Source organism: Coturnix japonica, chromosome 2 (assembly GCF_001577835.2).
Source record: "Coturnix japonica isolate 7356 chromosome 2, Coturnix japonica 2.1, whole genome shotgun sequence".
NCBI classification, from domain to species: domain Eukaryota; kingdom Metazoa; phylum Chordata; class Aves; order Galliformes; family Phasianidae; genus Coturnix; species Coturnix japonica.
In genome coordinates this window covers 97,578,811-97,597,766 of record NC_029517.1, presented here as the reverse complement: position 1 = coordinate 97,597,766, position 18,956 = coordinate 97,578,811, and the positions used below count along the sequence as shown (strand labels likewise).

Sequence of the window (18,956 nt, the reverse complement as noted above, 5' to 3'; positions counted from 1 at the left end):
TCTGGACCAGTTATCTTAATCCTGTTTTGCTGAATGATTTAAGTTGAAGTTGTGCTTATGAACTGTGCTTATATTTAGACCAGATAATACCAGTATCTTAATCCTCGTTATTTTCCTAACTTTTCTTGGTTACTTATTTATTCCAGTTGCTCCAAAGTTTACGACATTCCTGTCTGATGGAAGAGATGAAAGTTGGGGAAATCTTCAATAAGTTCTACGGGGAGCTTGCTGTAAGAAGTAAAGTTTCTGATACAGGTAGATTTTATTTCTCCTGCCTGTGTCTTTTGTTTTCTTTACTCTGTTTCTATTTGTTTTTTTCCCCACATAAACTTGTAATTGTTATTTCCATAGCAAGCATGTTTAAAAATGGTAACTGTCATATTTTAGAGCTAGTAAAATTTGTTCAGGTCTTCTGATTGTGGTAATGCAGTTTGCTCTTCTTAGCAGAGCTGCTTATATGTTTAAGCTGTAGATGGGAACATTTAAATAATTCAGTTGAGTGGTGGTGATATATATATATATATATATATATATATATATATATATACAATATATACATTGGTGATGTAAAAGATTGCGTGTCTCTGAATGCCTAAATCCTGGCAGTAATTCCAACTTTCTTGATGTAAACCGATTTATTTAGGTTGGTGGTGCTGTCTGATGCAGGAGGGATGGAACTTGATGACCTTTGGGGGTCCCTTCCAACCCAAGCCATTCTATGATTCTGTGATTCTTTGCCCAGGCTATTAGATTTCTTTCCAGGGTCAGTGCTAACCCAGCGAAGCTGAACCTTACAAGCTAGTACTGTATCCACTTTGTAATGATGCACACACCTCCCCCTGTACATTTGAGCTTTTATTAAAAGCAGAGTAACTTCCAGGCTGCCTGGCCCTATGGAAATTCATGTGATGGCCAGCTGTTGGCTAAAGCTTGTCAAAACCTTATTCCAACCCTAAAAACTGTTGTTCCAAGGAGCTTCAGTTTTGGTTTGATAGTTCCTGCAGTGATCAACTCTAATGTGAGTTCATCAGTCTCTTCCTTGCTTACTTACATTTTTTTTACCATATTAAGCATATTGATAGGAGCTCTAGTCTGATGTTTTTGGCTAGTTTCAGTTGAAGTTTTTCCTTGACAGACCTGTCCCTTACAAAGCCTGCTGTGCCTTTGCAGAACCCAGTTAGACTGAACTCCAGCTCAGTAACTTCTGCTGGCTGTTGGCCTTAACCTCAGTGCTACTTAGACTGGGCATAACATGAAGACCAGCAGCAACCTTGAATTGGTGCTAAATGCTTCCTCAGTGGATGTGGCCTTTTAAAATCATTTTTCTAAGCCCTTTAAAAAAAAAGAATATATTTATTTGGTAATGTGAAATAAGAATGCATCTCACATCATGTTGTATATAGTTATGTATGTGTGCCATGAAGAGCCAGCTTTCTCACATGCAAATCATTAAATAAAACCCCATGAATGGTTTCCTTGTGGTTGCAAGTTATGTAGTAATTGCGATGGAAATGACAAAGGAAGTAATATTAAATTACTTTCTAGTACTGGAGAAGATCTATGAGCTTTTGGGAGTTTTGGGAGAGGTCCATCCTACTGACATGATTAACAACTCTGAAAAACTATTCCGAGCGTATCTGGGAGAGCTTAAAACACAGGTATGTCTGGAATTTCTTTTCAGACTCTTTCATTGCTTTTTGTTTGTTTTCATTTGGTGTATGTAGTGCTGTATGTTGGATTAGTATTGTATCTGCTACAATATTAATAGAGATCTCATCAGATGAGCATAAATGCTTCCTTAAGGACTGTTTTAGTTCTCCAGTTCTGAAATGTTTTCAAAGTAAAAATTTTAAGGCCATCAGTCGGCAAGTGATCAAATTTATTGTAAGAAAAGATGGCACATGATGATCATTGCAGCAGCGCCAGTGCAAAGTTACATTGCTGCTCACTCAAAGCTTCTGATTTGGGCTCTTCTGGCTGCTGAATCCTTGTGCTTTTGGGAAATACTACAGTTCTGCCAGCTTCTATTTGCTTTATTGTTTACTTTCAAGAAGTTAGTATGTCTTATCTAAATTTTGCTATGGTTGGCCTTGATGGAATGTATTTTATGCTTGTTGAAAGATTTCCAATTCTTTTGTAGTTGAACACCTTTCCAACTTGAAATTTCTCACTTGATTTAGATGACATCAGCTACGAGGGTCCCCAAGCTACCTGTTGTAGCAGGATGCCTGAGGGGATTGACTGCACTCATGTACAACTTTACCAAGTCTGTGGATGAAGGTATGTAGTTCTTCTGTATAAGAGACAGCTAAGCAGTTCAATATATTGTAATTGTTATACAGCTAGCAAACAGCACCATCTCTTGTGTGCTCAGAATAAGAAATTCCCCAGTGGTAACTTAACTTATACACATAAGTTATGTGAAAGCAAGGTCTATCCAGCTGTGTGGTCCTTGTGGTCTGTGTGTGTGTGTGTGTGGGATGGCTTGATCATTGTGTTTCTGTATGTAAAGGTTTGAAGTGCTATTTTCTAACCAGAGGTGGACGGCAATGAGAGACATGCTGAAGCTGGAGTGTCATTTATGCAGATACGTGTTTCCCTTAGAAGAGATGTCTGTTTAAAACATTGGCACTTAGAATGATCACTGTATGCAGGTGTATGGGGTTTTTTTTCACAGCTACAAGTATTTGGGGGAAAAAAAACCACACACGCTCCTTGAGATGCTTGAAGTTTTCCAATCGTATTGCTTTGTATCAAGTGTTGGGTAAAAATGTCTTTGTCTACATGTAACCTTTTGTGTGTCAGTAATAAAGTACTTACTGGTTTGTTTCACAGATGCTCAAACTTCCAAGGAGATTTTTGATTTTGCAGTGAAGGCTATCCGGCCACAGGTAGATCTGTTATATGTTAATTGTTCTTTCAGTATGTTTATTCATCTAATAAATTAATTAGCTGGATAATAATTTGCATATGAATAATGTCTTTTTTTTAATCTCCATGTTAAGGTTGATCAGAAGCGATATGCAGTACATCTAGGTAAGACTGTAAGTTATTTTGGTCTGTGCTTTGTGCTCTGCCACTCATGCAATTAGATTTTTAGGAGATGTTTGTTCTCTATTGGCTCTCTCAAGATCTTTCTAGTCTTCTCAGCTCTTTAGGGAGCAAAACTGGTGTACTTAATGTTAATTGTTTTTAAATTGCAGCTGGCTTACAGTTGTTCAGCTGGCATTCTGCTCAGTTTGGTACCCTGCTATTGGACAGCTATGTCATGCTTTTTGAAACAATGTGTAGATGGTGTGGCCACACAAATCAGGAGCTGAAGAAAGCTGGTCATAATGCACTAGATTCATTCCTCAAGCAGGTATTGTAACTTTGCTGGGAGGCTAAATCAAAGTCAGATTTCTTGAAGGAATGGGGTTATTTGCTGCTTGCAAGTTCAGTGAATCTAGTAATTATTCTGATTGAAATACTTATGAGCTGGGTATCTCTTAGGATTTACTGTAATTTTCTGGAAATCCTGACATTTTAATATCTGCTCTACAGATGTCTTTAATGGTGGCAAAGGATGCAGAGCTACACAAGAGCAAATTGAAGTTCTTCATGGAGCAGTTCTATGGGATCATCAGAAGAATGGATTCAAGCAGCAAGGAGCTGTCCATTGCTATTCGAGGATATGGGCTTTTTGCTGCAGTATGTGCAGGGATTTTGTTCCGATACAGAGAATGGATTTAAAGCTAGGATTCATATACCATGCTTATACACTTATACACTTATATGAAGAGCAAATTGCTTTGTCAAGATGTGCTCCTAAGAGTCGGTAGTATTCTGATGGAGCAGCTGGCTCCTAGCGGAGTTCTTTCCATTTTGCTGCAATTTGAGCAGAATGCATTTAGAATTTTGAGCATTTGTTGTTACAACTTAGTCTTCCTTTTCTAGGATATGAGCTAGAAAGGAATGGGTAGAAAATTAAGTATGTAAAATTACTGAATTGACCGAACCATGTTAAAAATATCTGTTACGCTGTGCGTTAAGTTAATTGAAAGTACATAATGTAAATACAAAGACAGTATAATTCTGAAAACTTTAACAGGAAAGAGTTATCTTTAATACTGAAATAACCTGTAAATCCTTAATGTGTGTAGGTCTTTGATTAGAAACACTAATAGCTGTTGGGCTGTTTAGACTGAATCTTGGTTGTGAAGAAGCAAGTCTTGTTGCCACTGCAATGAGTAATTGCAGATGAAACACATATTGAGTGATGGGTTCAGTTCAAGGTAGACTGTTGTGCAGTCTGAATGCTAAGATAATTCTGAACTTACTAATTACTTCAGAGTACTACAGAAAAACAGTTCTACAGGTGATCAATGGATAGTCTTTGTTACTCTGATCTTAAGCAGATCACATCTGAACTTTAATGTAACTTTTGTTTTCCACCATTACTGAAATTAGTCTGTTATTCTTCTGCTGTCAGTTTCCTGTGACTGGTTTTGCCTGTGAGCTGCTTCTTGGTTCTTTTTTCGCTAAGATTATTTTTAGACCTAGTTTATGCTAAATACAGGTACCTATAGAATGATATGTAAGTTGCAGTGAGCATTATTAAGTACCCCTTGTATTGTCTGGGATACTCTCTGCTTGTTTGTAAGTTTAGAAGTAGTCTTTTATCCTCTGTTTATGTAGAACCTGGCATAACAGAAGTTTAGAATTCAGGCTGCTGGATTAAATGTTGTAGTAGCCTGTGAGTGATAATTGGAATGCTATTAAGGTACACCACACTTAATGCAACTAACTCAAATGCTAAGCTCAGTATTAGCATCTGCAATGCCCTGTTTTATATGTTTAAAGCTGAATTCCAAAGCCTACTCAGAGATATTGATTTCATGGGAAGTTCGGAATGATATGATTTTTTTACTGTGGAGACTTGACTTGTTTTTAGCGCTACAGCGTGTTTGCTTGCTTGCGTGAAGTTGCTTAATGGTGTTTTGTTCTCCCTCTGTAAGCCCTGCAAAGCTGTACATCCTACAGATGTTGATGCTATGTATGTTGAGCTCCTTCAGCGCTGCAAGCAAATGTACCTCACAGAGGCAGAGGCAATGGATGATCATCTGTATCAGCTTCCAAGTTTCCTCCAGTCCATTGCAAGTGTGATATTCCATTTAGACACAGTAAGTGGAGTAGTTAAAGTTCCAGTATAAATTTTTTTAATGCAATTTGAAGTGCATGAGAAGGTAGTAACAGCAAACTTCTAGTACCTATGATGGAAGGTATTTCATTATTTGAAATACTGTTACTTTAACTTTAGGGTGGGATAATATCAGGAGAATACTAGATATTATTTGAATAGAGAAAATGCATAAAATAGACTGTCTCATTTTTTTTAGAATATACTGAAATCTTTTGGTGCTGATACTTAGTATATTCTCTGAGACAGATACTTTGATTTAACTCTGTTGCTGTGTATTGTCTGAGTTCAAATGAGGGTTTTCTGTATCCTGTCTGAAGCTGGGAAGCGAGGCTAAAGTGGAGAGCGTTTGGATTCTGCTTTCAGATTAAGGATGAACAGATTATGCTGCTGTGTTTTTCTTTATAAGTAAATGGTACTTCCCTAATAAGATTAGGATGGTCTCTGTTGGCGTTCTAAACTTTTCAGGAACCACTTTTTATCATGTGCTCCAGGAAATTTCCTGTTATCTCAATGTCTAAGATAAACTTGCCTGCTATATCTTCTACTGTTTCTCAGAATGAGCCACAGTGTAAATTCGTGTAACAGTTCTGTTGTATTCATACTTTTTTTTTGCTTTTTTCTTCCAGATTCCAGAAGTATATACTCCAGTTCTTGAACATCTGGTTGTGCTACAAATCAATAGCTTTCCACAGTACAGTGAAAAAATGCAGTTAGTCTGTTGCAGATCTATAATAAAGGTGTTTCTAGCCCTCTCAATAAAAGGACCAGTTCTCTGGAGTTTTATTGGCACTGTCGGTGAGTCTGTGATAACAATTTTGTTGTTTGTTTTTTTTTTTTTTACTTTTTCCCTTTAATGATAAACTGTTTCTAACAATTTGTGGTCAGAAAGGAAACATTTTTCCATCCTTTAATAAGGAAGAATTAAGGTTTTTATTGTGTTGCTTCTTTTCTTGGGGGGGCGGTGGGGAAGGGTATTGAGGGGTGGTTCAAATTCATTGCTAAGTCACTTAGGGAGTACTTTTAAGATTTGCTTTGGCTGACAGTGTGCTGATGATCAAAGAGAGGAGAGTGTATTTTTCTGAGGGATAGGAAAGCTTTCACAATATAATGTACAAAAATCTGTTCAGCATTCTTTCAGTTAAGCTTAAAGTATCACAGAGGGTATGGATAGCATCACCTCTATTAGAAATACACGCATTATAAGCTATCAAAGTTGTTCACAGTACAACTGCAGAATGGCTTTTATCTGTTATCATGGCTTTTTCGTTATTTTCCTTGTCTGTGATTTGGAATATGCTGTACAGCTGAAGTACCATGCCGGAATGGAGATCCTTGGTGCATATCTGTGAAAATCATTGGGAATCACTGTTTTATATTGTATGGGAAATAGGAGCGATTCCTTCATCATTACTGTATTCAGACTGCGGAAATGTCAAAGCAGTTTTGAAGGGGAAAAAAAAAGCATGTTCAGAATTGCTTCCCTGGAAAATGAGCAAGAGACATAATTCTGAAATCAGTTGTACTTGTCATTTGAGAACAATCTCTGCTCGTTTGCCTCTCCCTTATCCTAACAAAATATGGAACACAGAGGATTAATTTAATTAGTTGCTAACATAATGAGTCTTATGGATGTTGTGTCTTTTAAATTCTGTTGAGGCAATTTTATTTTGTTGCAGTGCATCAGGGATTAATCAGAGTATTCTCCAAGCCAATGAAGTTTTCAAAGGTAAAGTAACTGTTTAAATATTTCTCATCTTAAAGTTTTAGAATGTACAATCCAGTTCTTGAACATCTAGTCCAGTAAACAGAGAAAGGTCTGAAAATGCAGTAGTAGTATTGTCCTCTTGAATTGCATCCGTTTTGTTACTTGTGTCTGGTTCCTACATCAATGTAATAACAATGTTTCTCTTGTAATGCATATAGTAGCAGGGAAAAGACACTTGCTCTCTGGAGTTCGTTTTTGCTTAGGTGATCTAAGTAGATTGTGTTAAAGGTTACCCAGCTTTCTTTCAGGCTAGCAAAATTTGGAAACTTGAGAAATTTTTCTCAGTATTTCTGTCAGGAGGATGGTAAAGCTCTTAAATCCTGTGCAGCAGGAATCTCTCATATAACTGACCACTGCAAGGGCTTAAAATTTTTAAAAGAAGATTATGCTTTTGTGTTCTTTTCAGATTGGTTAAATAAGAAAGCCAAACGTTTCAGGTTTCTACATTCACAAGTAATTTTACATGCTGTCTTAGCTTGAGTCAGGAAGCTGTATGTTACACAATGTTTCTGAGAAGTACTGTGTCCTTACAGGATGTTCTTGGAAAAGAAACTTCTGGATCAGAAGACTTCCCAGAAAGTGGGGAGGTTGAGACGGCGAAATGGAAAGTACCAACCTATAAGGACTATCTGTATCTCTTCAGAAGTTTACTGAGTTGTGACACAATGAAGGTAAAGGCATAGTTAATATGGTAGTCCAAGATGAAAAGTAACCCTGAGACTTAGTGCTGCTTTTCTAACTCAGACTTATTCTGCAGCAGAACATTCAGAACAACTACTTGATTTCTGTTGAATTTTGTCATTGATCAATTACCTAAATGGGGATGAATTTAGGCTTCTATAGCGTAAAAAACCTCTGAAGCCAGATTGTCTAAGTCATTCAAGCCTTGGTTTTGTAAATCAATAATTCATTCTTGTTGCTGTTTTGAAACATGAACTTTCTTCCTCCTACAAAGGAATCAATTTTTGAAGAAGAAAACTTTCTTACTGGAAATTCACCACTGAAGTCTCTGAATCGGTTGCTGTACGATGAACTCATAAAATCTATTTTGAAGATTATTGAGAAGTTGGATCTCACTGTTGAGAAACTGAATGTCCATGAGCAGGTGAGACCCAATGACACGTCTATTAATTTCCCCTGCAGTAAGGGAACCAAAATCACATTCCTTGTTTTGTTTTCATTGTGATTCTATAGTTCCTTATAATGTCTTTGAAGTAATAGTCATATTTGTTATAACAATTTACTTCATACCGTAAGATTCAGAAGTAGTTGATGGGATCTGTTGTTATAGACTTTACTCTGGCATCTAGTGAATATTGGTTTTGTACTTGCTTTTTCTTTATTAGCAACTATCTCTTACTTTTTTATTAATTACTGATACCTCAGTCATCAGTTGTTTGTTTCAGACTAGATTGTAATAGCTACTAAATTCAGAAAAGCCATACTATTTATATGAAAAATGGCGTATTTCAATATTTCATTTTAGGAAGAAAATGAAACTGACAATGCTTTTATTGGGCCTACTTCTGACCCTGCTTCAAACCTTCAGCCAAAGAAACCTACGGACTTTATTGCCTTTATAAACCTGGTAGAATTCTGCAGGTACTAATATATAACTTTGTGTAGTTAAAAAGTTACAAAATTGATTGGAAGAAATTTAGTGGGAGGTTTATTTAAGATGCATGTTTCTGACCTATGACCGTAATCAATATTTCAGAGTGGGGATTAGCTGGGAAACTTTGTGTTTCAGACATCTGAGACATGGGTAAAAACACACTAGCTCATCTGGAGAATAGGAAACATCATTTGATTATTTGGTTGTAGTTATCTTTCAGTGCATGTTTTACCTTCTCATATTACACTGGATGTGTATGCAGTAAATACGTCTTGGACCAGAAATGGTTGTCTTGAGGTAGTATCAGACATTAAGTGAAAGGTACAGTGTTGCCTTCCAGTGATGGTCCAGCTGATTTCCTATAACAAAACTGCAGTCTATTTTGGTAATGAGATGTGGGATGTTTGTGTGTTTGTAAAAATTTAACAGTGAGGTGTGAGGAGGAAGAATTTGCTTTGCGCTGTGAAGCAAAATAAAAATCTTATTCTTACCTTGGACAGTGACATCTAAGTAATACCTTTAGAGGTGCATTTTAGCTACAGTGTTTGTCTTCCTAGTACTAACCTGAAAGTCTGGAATAAGAAAAAATAATGTTTGAATAAAACACATTTTTTCTGCATGATTTCTGTGTTTCTGTTTTAGAGACATACTTCCAGATAAACATGTTGAATACTTTCAGCCTTGGGTGTATTCCTTTGGTTATGAGCTTATTACACATTCAACAAGACTACCTCTTATCAGTGGATTCTACAAGCTGCTTTCTGTTACAATGAAGATTGCCAAGAAAATAAAATACTTTGAGGTGAGATCTCTTCTCCCATTGGAGATGTAGAGTGTTTCATCATTGGTGGGGCAGTTCTTTATGTAAGCCTTTTATGCATGTACGTGCAATGTCAAAAGTTCATTATGACTGTTATGCACTGGCTTCTGATGTTTTTGGCATCCTTTGTCTCTGCAGGTAAAAGTGCATAGAAAGCCAACAACTAGACTAGAAGCTCTGTTTCTGAAGAAACACAATCCATATGTAATGCTTATTTCAAAATCTAGAGCAGGGTGAACAGAGCAGTGGGAAGCACACTTGCCATGCAGATATAAGATAGTTTGGTTACTGGGAACAGTCCGGTGGTAACAGAAGAGACACGTTTGGGTTAATTATTCAACCCCTTTGAGTGTATGTGTAGTATCTTGCTCATTGATTTCCACAGAAAGTATGGTGCTCTACTGGTAGATGTACTATTTCTGTTATGACAGCTGTTGTACAATGACAGTGTTTCATCTCGTTTAGTGTAGCTCCCCACAGAGCCCAGAACTGTACTTGCTGCTGCTGGTGTAATAGCACCAAGTGAAGCAAAATTGGTTACTAATAATATGTTGGTACTGTAGATGCTACTGTGAACTGCTTTTTTGCCACCTGCACATCTACACTTAAGGATTTTATTTTTCTTTTATGACTTAATGAAGGAAAAGGGAAGTAGAAAGTTAAGTGTTTATGGTACTACTAAGCTTTGAGAGAATAAATGTACATTTTAAGTTTTCAGTGATAAAGAGTTCTTCAGTTAAATATTTGTTCTGAGTTCAACTTGTCCCTTATATTTGTGCCATGTACTACAGATTTTAACACTGTTGAGTTGTGGATTCTCTTGGTAGGGTGTCAGTCCAAAGAGTCTCAAAAAAGCTACTGAAGACCCTGAAAAGAGCTCTTGCTTTGCCCTGTTTGCAAAGTTTGGAAAAGAGGTACGTTATTTTGTTGGCTAGCTGACTTAGTCTGAAAATAAGCATAAATTACTCATTCAAAATTGTATCTTCTTAGAAATCTTACAATACCATATGTGTAATAGTAGTACTCCAGATGTTTGAGTTTTCTAGTATAGAAGGGTTTTAAAATCTTGTTCTTTTTGTGTTTGTCCTCAGTATCAGTAATAGTGTATTGGACACTGAGTTATTTCTCATTTGTGCATTAAATACTTCATGATGATGCATTAAATACTTTGTGATAACCATCTACATGTGGATTAGATTCCAGTATTGTTTTTGAGTTACATATTTTACATGGATATTAATATAGGTACTATCAAGCTTATCATAAAGCTCATGATCGTTCTTGACATATTTTCTGAATTATAGGTTACAGCAAAAATGAAACAGTATAAAGATGAGTTGTTGGCATCCTGTCTTAATTTTTTACTCTCTTTACCACATGACATCATCATGCTTGATATCAAAGCGTATATTCCTGCACTGCAGGTAGGTCAAAGTGATGTATAGTTAACTTTTTTTTTCTTTTAAAAGACATACCAAATTCCTGGAGCAAAGTTAGTGTTCTCTTCAGCAAGTAATTTAGCAACCATCTAACTTCATTTTCTGTAGCACAAATGGGTTGTTTTTCTGGATAAAGGAAGTGTCTGAGTATGCCCTTGTACTTGACCGACTCTGTTAGTGCCTGCATTACAATAGAGCAGATATCTCCTTTGCTGAATTTGAGTTAGAAGTTGAGCAAACAAAAGTTGCTAGGAAAGAAGATGTTTTGTATCCTTGGTGCTTAAAAATATGGTTTTACATTTGCCACACAGAACGCCTTTAAGCTGGGCCTTAGCTGTACACCAATGGCTGATCTGGGGCTGGATGCTTTGGAAGACTGGTCAGCTCACATCCCCAGGCATATAATGCAGCCTTATTACAAGGATGTGCTACCTCTTCTTGATGGTTATTTGAAAAACTCTGCAACTACAGGTATGTGTGGGCAATTAATTCTTCATAGTTATGCCTAGAGACTTGAATGTGGCATACTTTTTGTCTATCCTGTGGTTGGAAGAGTATCATTTATCTTACTCCCAGAAGTTCGCCTTCATTTTTGAGCTAAGATTTTGGTGGTTTTGTTGCTATTGTTTGTTGTGGTTGTTTGTTTTAAGAAACCACGAGCACATGCATGAAGTGCAGATATACTAAGATAATGTTTCTATGCCGCTTTTCTTTATCAGTTGAACCCCAGAATAACTGGGAAGTAAGGAAGCTTTCCCGAGCAGCCCAGAAGGGATTTAACAAAATTGTGATACAGCGCTTAAGAAAAGCAAAAACTTCTTCATTGGTAAGAACACTGATGCTTTTTGGAGTTGAAAGTAAATTAATCACTTTCCAGTGAATCTTGTCCTCTCTGATTATGCTTCTCCTTTACTTCGGGTTATTTTTTTTACCTTAAATCAATGGTGATTCTCAGAGTGCCATCACATCAGCACAGTTGGAAAGATGTCACCTTCTAGGGTAAGAATGAGAGTGATGCAGGAAAGGGAAACTTCAAGATACCTGTTTGGTTTCATTATACATTAGTCTGGTAGTGATTCTGACGTAACAGTTTAACTCCATACACATCAGATACTGGTTTGCACACACAAAATGCTATTTGCATACATTTGCTATTTGAGTGTGTAACTTTTTATTGTTCTTATCTTGTGGATAGGTTTGGTCCTAGAAATCAGACATACCAGACATTTTGGCCAGTGTCTTCTCTAGTAGCACTGGATAAGTGTAGGCTTATTTGTATATGCCAGGTGCAAACTGACTTGGAATAAATACTTCTTTAGGTATGAAACAAATAATTACTGCTACATGTATTACGTAACTCTTTCCAACCTAGTGGTCTTTAAACAAAATGAGTAAATTTTATATTCCACACGTTAAAAACCTAAATTTCAGGTTCTTGGGTTAAAGTAAATGAAAAGTGATTTTTTACTTCAGATTTCATATCACTTTACAGATTATTACATGTTACCTGTGCTGATAAAAATTTAACCATTACTTGAGAAGTGGTAACTGAAAGACCATGGAATGTCTTGAAGGTGTTTTCCAGTGTTTCCTTCTGCTTATTGAAACCAATGCTGCTCTTTTGTTTGACTCTGCTACCTCTCTTTACTGTTTCTTCTTCATCCATACATTAATAAGTGCTATCAATCCTTAATTCACTGTGTCAACCAACTTATCTGTATATAGACATAATTCTTCCTTCACTAATATCAATCTTTTGAATTATTCAGGATGACAGTCCCTCCTTGGAAGCAGTAAGGACTAGAGTGGCTCACCTTCTTGGCTCTTTAGGAGGGCAGATCAACCACAACTTAATTACAGGTGGGTGACCTAATTTATGTTGGTATTTGTATGTCTCTGCTTAAAAGTTTGGTGACATCTGAACACCACTTTCAGAATGCACAAGCTTTACAAGGAAAACTATTTATTTATTTTGACAAAACAGCTTTTATTGAGTTTTGAAGTTAAGGAGAACAGGCTATTAACTAACTTACAGAATGCAAAAAAACCTGTGTGGAAATCTTAAAGAAAGAAAAATGACCCACATGTGATCATATGGTTTTATTTACTCATACCTCCCCTTTGCTCTGTAGCTGCAAAACTGTTTTGAAATCTCATGGTTTTCAATTCTTCAACCACTTTTTCCCATCTCCTTATTATGATTCCTGTTTAACGCACTTTTGTGACCTGTGAACTGTGTAAAACTCTAGGTTTACTTCTTGTCTTGTCACCATGCTTTTAGCAGATGCAGGTGTTAGAACTTTTAATGTTTACATCTGTCTTTTCTGCTTTTAAAAGCAATTTTATTTTTGGCAAAAAGACAGGATGAGAAGTAATGACTTTAAGTTGTGCTGGGGAGGTTCAGGTTGGATATTAAGAAAAATTTCTTCTTAGCAATAGCGGTGGTGAATTAGAACAGGCTGCACAGGGAGGTTGTAGAGTCACAGTCCCTGGAGGTGTTGTGTGGATGTGGCACTGAGGGGATAGTGGTCACAGTGGGGATAGGCTGATGGTTGGACTAGGGGAACTTAGGGGTCTTTTCCAACCTTAACGATAATGGTCGGGACTGAAGAAAGTATGGTGGTTTTCCCTGAAGCACCTTGGAGAACACAGCCACAGGTGTGGTCATTCTCTGTGCAGCTGAAGGGGTCTTGATGTTGGATCTGCTTATCTGATCTGTATTACACAAAGCTTATTTTTTGTTCTGATGCTTTCCAAATGCATTAGCCACCTCTGCAGAAGAGATGATGAAGAAGTGTGTGTCCTGGGACACCAACAACCACCTGAGCTTTGCTGTGCCATTTGCAGACATGAAGCCTGTCATCTACTTGGATGTGTTTCTGCCTCGTGTGACTGACCTGGCTCTTTCTGCAAGTGACAGACAAACAAAGGTATTCATCTCTGCATGCATCTTTGTTCATGCTAGCTGAGAAGTACCACGTAAAGCAGTGCCTTCCTTGTTAAGGAAGGCCTGTTTTAATCAATTCAGAGGTACAAATGTGCTTATTCTGTGCTGGTTCATGATACTATTATTCTGATTGTTTAAAACCTAAAGAAAAAATGTTGCTATAAGTTCTATCAGACAGCACTGTGCCTTTTTGAGTTAGGCTTGAGATAAAAATGAATGTTTTAAAATAACTGATCTTTGTTGCTGCTTAATGTCCTTCCCATATCTTCCACGTGAGTTTGTGGGCTCAGTCCAACAGAGCATGGAATTAAATACAAATTCTTTGCTGGGTTGGGATTTTGATACCCAAAGGGTCCAGAGTGGAGGTATCCCCCCAAACATACAATTAGGGTGACTTCTCTAGAGATGCATTTTCTCCTATGAAATGTGACTGTACATCAGAGACTCTAAAATATCAGGAGTGAGGTCAGGTAGAGCGTGTGCAGATCATTTGCATAGACACAGTCCCTTCCTGAAAGTGATTTTTTTGCACAGGTAGAAGCAGTTTCTCAAGCACATCCTTCCTTTTGACTCTTTTCCTCCTGCCCACAATTTTTTGTGGAAGTAAAGGATGAATAACAAAAGGCATTTTTCAATTTCAGGTTGCAGCATGTGAACTGCTACATAGCATTGTTGCATATATGCTGGGGAAAGCATCTCAGATGCCAGAAAGACAACAAGGTCCCCCACCCATGCATCAGTTATACAAACGAGTATTTCCAGTACTGCTTCGTCTTGCCTGTGATGTAGACCAGGTAAAAATAATCACTTCTAAGCATTTTAGCTTGTTTGAAACACCTCTGTGCGTAGAAATAACTTATAATTTTGTTTAAAAGTTATTCTCTGAGAGTAATCCTAACACATGGCCTTTTTAATTTCAATTGTAATGCAGTGCATCTTTTTAAGCTGAAATTCTGCTTCAGGGAATAGTTTAATTGTTTTAGTTTTCCAGGGTTTCTGTGGAGGGAACCTTTTCAAATACTTCAGTAAAGGAGTGCAGTCCTGAGCGGTAGCAGCGTACATATATGGGAATGTTTTAGGGCTGAAATTTCAAGATAAATTCCAAGAGTTTGTATTTACTGTTCTTCATTACTGTATTTGATTTTTTAATTTTTTAATATATTTTTTTAAATACTTTAATTTGGGGAGAAATAATTCATTTGTGGTTGAGTGAGTACAAGGCTACAGTCTGCAAAAATAGCACCTAGAGATTGTATCTGCCTTATTGATAACTGAGGAAGAATTATTTAATTCAAGAAATCAACCAAACATATTTATTGTTTTTTGTTTGTTTGTTTGTTTTTTAATCCTTAATGTGGAAAAGTTACATAAAGCAGAACATTCATTTTACAGACCCTTTTCAGAAAGCATAGTTTTTTGTTCTTACACGTTTTGAATAACAGGTAAACCTGTTAATCCTAGAAATGTAGTTGGCTTTTTGTATTTTCAGGTCACGAGACAGTTGTATGAGCCTTTGGTCATGCAACTCATTCACTGGTTTACCAACAACAAAAAATTTGAGAGTCAAGATACAGTGACATTTCTGGAAGCCATCTTGGTAGGTCATAAGTCTTCCTATTCCTTTTTTTGTGTGCTATGTGACTGTTTTTAGCAAGCATCACTGTACTACTGAAAGAAGCAGGAGTACATACACTGATATAATAGCTTCTTATTTTTCAAAATAAAAATCAACAATTTACCAATTTTATAACCATTTCATGTTTCTTAACTGTGACTTAGAATTTTTCTGTTACTCTGAGTCTGTCAAAGTGCAGCTGATGTCTTCATAGTCTTTGTAGGTGTAATGAAATGCTCTTTTTATAATTGGTGTGTACAAGGAACTGCTGGAATACCATTTTTCCCCAAGCCTGAAGGGAAAGTTGCTTGTGATGTGTGTTTAATTTTTCTTTATGCTTCTTTGATTTCACTGGGGGAAAAAACTTTAAATTTACATTCGGTTTTTTTTTGCACCGACCTGAAAGTCTGAAGTTTTCAGGGTACTTTCTGTGAAGGAAAGTCAGTGTTAGCACAGTGTCTCTAATGCAGAAAAAACAGGCTTATCAGAAAATAGAATGCCTTAGCTACCTAACCAATTTAGAAGCTCTGACTGAGATGGGAAGAGAAGCCCATGTCTTTGAGGCTGAATCCAGTGCTGTGAGGGCTGGAAGTACCGTCCTTTCCCTGGACAGTATGAGTTCTGAAGCTTTATTTGTGGGAAATTAAGTGCATTTTTAAACTACTTAAAGAAAAATTCTGTGAGCTGCTACACTACACTAAAAATGTTTTGTGCTCTTTGTTGTTTTTTTTTTCATTCTTGTAATTAAATTATCTTGCTTAATTTCAGAGTGGCATAGTGGATCCAGTTGACAGCACTCTGAGAGATTTCTGTGGTCAGTGTGTACAAGAATTTTTGAAGTGGTCCATTAAACAGACAACTCCAAGACAGCAAGAGAAAAGTCCAGCAAACACCAAGTCTCTTTTTAAAAGATTATATAGTCTTGCTCTTCATCCCAGTGCTTTCAAGAGACTAGGTGCAGCACTTGCTTTTAACAGCATCTATAGAGAATTTAGGTGAGTAAACAGAGTTTGGAACTGTAACCAACTTGGACTAAAAGGTCAAGGAGGTGAAAATAATTCAGTATAAGACCCAAACAGTCATCCTCTCACACTCATACTATTCATGTGTACAACAGCTGCAGAACTGTGTTGAGATTATTCATTGATTTAATTATAAATTTATATCACAGATTTATGGTGAGTTATTCACCTCACTCAGTAAGTCTTCCTTGCCACTCTTTTAGAGTGGTTTCGGTGTATTTGTTATGTAGGGTTTTTTTGCAGTTTATTTCTGCAGTATTTTAACTTGTTTTTAATTATAATTTCATACTCATTGCTTCTACTCAAGTTTCTTCTATTTATTTTTTATTTTAAAGGGAAGAGAATTCTCTGGTGGAGCAGTTTGTGTTTGAAGCATTGGTTGTATTCCTGGAAAGTCTGGCTTTAACCCATACAGATGAGAAATCATTAGGTAAGCTATTATTAGCTACAACTAACAAAAGGGATGCAGTTTAATTTTTATTAAAAAAGAAGAAGGAAAAAAAAAGAAAAACTAAAGGAAACTACAAATCTATAACTGTGGGACAAGGGAATGTGTCTACTTTGCAACAGTTTCTTATGGTAGAGAGATAATTTGGTATCTAGTTAAGAGCTGTTTATGTCAACTCCTTGCAACATGTAAGTGTGGAAGATTTTTTTAATGCTTAATTAAAGAACATTTTCCACATTTATTATGATATACACCTTTGTAGTAACAGTAACAATACTGATGTTATTTATGATGTAAGACCTTGTTTTGTAGTTGCATGATGTAAAACCATGGCTTGATAAGAATTTTGAACTCTGTTCTTTTAATACAAACACAGTTCTCAAAAAATGGTAATTTCTCTGTGTTCTGTGGAGTATTTTTTTACTCATTTCATCATTCTTGGTTGCCGTGTGATTCTTCTGTATGACAGTACGTGTGAAGATTCTATTACCTTTTCCTCAATACATATGATTCTTCAGTGTCCAATAAACCTGCTTTTCTTTTTTTCTTACGCTCTGGCTTTCATCAATTAATAATAGTTTAAACAGGAAGCCAAAATCTAGTGTTACAAAGCTTGATTTCTTTCACGGAAACAGGTGGGGATATCACAGAAATAGCCCCCAAGTATTTGTGTGCAGTTTACCATTTAAGTGAGAGAGCAAAAAGAATATATGTTTTTTATAGCAGAGGCTGCTCTGCTGTTCTGTGGTCTTGTTCTTCAACCTTGAAGAATTTACCATTGCAGAGAATGGCATTGGTAACAGACATCCTGTGTGTCAGCCTCTTGCACTATTTCTGTGGTGGTAGCTAATTTAACGCATTTATTTATAGATGCACATATGCATATTCTCCAATAGGTACCACCCAGCAATGTTGTGATGCTATTAATCACCTGAAGCGCATAATCAAGCATAAAGCACCTGCTCTGAACAAGGAAGGAAAACGGCGGATACCACGGTCAGCAGTATTATTTATTTATTTCAACTGGAAGACAATGACTTCTGGTTAGATGTCATGAATACTACTAATTACTAATATTCTTGTGCAGAGGATTTCCAGCTACAAAGTCAGTGTGCCTTCAAAATGTTGTCATGTGGCTCTTAGTGCAGTGTGGGCGACCTCAGACAGAGTGCCGACATAAAGCCATGGAGCTGCTTTATGAATTTGTTCCTTTATTACCAGGTATTGTAAGTCGCAGTGTATTATTATCATATCAGTGACATTGACACTGGGGTTGAGTGCATTTTCAGCGAGTTTGCTGATGGCTACAATCTGTGTGGTGTGATTGACACACCAGAGAGGTGGGATGCCATCCAGAGAGGCCTTGACAGGCTAGAGCAGTGGGCACAGGTGAACTTTGTGAGGTTGAACAAATCTAAGTGTAGGGTCTTGCAGCTGGGTCATGGCAATCCCTACTGTCATTACAAGCTGGGGAGACGTAAGGATGGAGCACAGCCCTGCTGAGAAGGACTTGGGGGTACTTGTGGATGAGAAACTGGACATGAACCAGCAACATGCAGCCTTGTAGGCCAGAAAGACAGCTGTATCCTGATTTGCATCAAATGAAGTGTGGCCAGCAGGGTGAGTGAGGTGATCCTGCCCCCCTCTACTCTGAACTGGTGAGACCTTGGATTACTGCCTCCAGATGTGGAATCCTTCGTACAGGAGAGACACAGACCTGTTGGAGCATGTCCAGAGCAGGGCCACACAAGTGATGTGAGGAATGAAGCACCTTCCCCTTGTGTACAGGCTGAGAGAACTGAGGCTGTACAGCCTGGAGAAGAGAAGGCTCCAGAGAGACCTGAGAATGGCCTTTCAGCAACTAAAAGGAGACTGTAAGAAGGAAAGGGACAGACTGTTTAGTATGGTCTGTTGTGATAGGATAAGGGGAAATGGTTTCAAACTAAAGAGGGGTGATTTAGACTTGGTGTAAGGAAGAAATTTTCTTTTACAGTAAGTGGTGAGGCACTCATTCAGGTTTCCAGGAGAGGTGCTGGAAGCCCCTCTTGGAGGCACTCAAGATCAGATTGGATGGGTCTCTGAACAACCTTATATATATATATA

The 18,956-nt window shown here is 37.2% G+C and overlaps 1 protein-coding gene across 2 annotated transcripts in view; it reads left to right on the top strand.

The window, feature by feature from the left end:
* PRKDC (protein kinase, DNA-activated, catalytic subunit) overlaps positions 1-18,956 on the top strand; it is a 73,724-nt gene that overhangs the window by 2,833 nt on the left and 51,935 nt on the right. For both annotated transcript variants that reach the window (XM_015855504.2, XM_015855503.1), the window contains exons 5-30: positions 147-255; positions 1,546-1,658; positions 2,181-2,280; positions 2,836-2,891; positions 3,006-3,036; positions 3,204-3,361; positions 3,544-3,690; positions 4,998-5,162; positions 5,809-5,977; positions 6,859-6,908; positions 7,481-7,618; positions 7,903-8,052; positions 8,434-8,549; positions 9,205-9,364; positions 10,210-10,296; positions 10,687-10,806; positions 11,133-11,292; positions 11,541-11,647; positions 12,591-12,681; positions 13,588-13,751; positions 14,410-14,562; positions 15,258-15,365; positions 16,152-16,378; positions 16,741-16,835; positions 17,750-17,849; positions 17,941-18,074. In XM_015855504.2, coding sequence (XP_015710990.1) covers positions 147-255; positions 1,546-1,658; positions 2,181-2,280; positions 2,836-2,891; positions 3,006-3,036; positions 3,204-3,361; positions 3,544-3,690; positions 4,998-5,162; positions 5,809-5,977; positions 6,859-6,908; positions 7,481-7,618; positions 7,903-8,052; positions 8,434-8,549; positions 9,205-9,364; positions 10,210-10,296; positions 10,687-10,806; positions 11,133-11,292; positions 11,541-11,647; positions 12,591-12,681; positions 13,588-13,751; positions 14,410-14,562; positions 15,258-15,365; positions 16,152-16,378; positions 16,741-16,835; positions 17,750-17,849; positions 17,941-18,074 — 3,208 coding nt within the window. The remainder of the gene's footprint in view (positions 1-146; positions 256-1,545; positions 1,659-2,180; positions 2,281-2,835; positions 2,892-3,005; positions 3,037-3,203; positions 3,362-3,543; positions 3,691-4,997; positions 5,163-5,808; positions 5,978-6,858; positions 6,909-7,480; positions 7,619-7,902; positions 8,053-8,433; positions 8,550-9,204; positions 9,365-10,209; positions 10,297-10,686; positions 10,807-11,132; positions 11,293-11,540; positions 11,648-12,590; positions 12,682-13,587; positions 13,752-14,409; positions 14,563-15,257; positions 15,366-16,151; positions 16,379-16,740; positions 16,836-17,749; positions 17,850-17,940; positions 18,075-18,956) is intronic.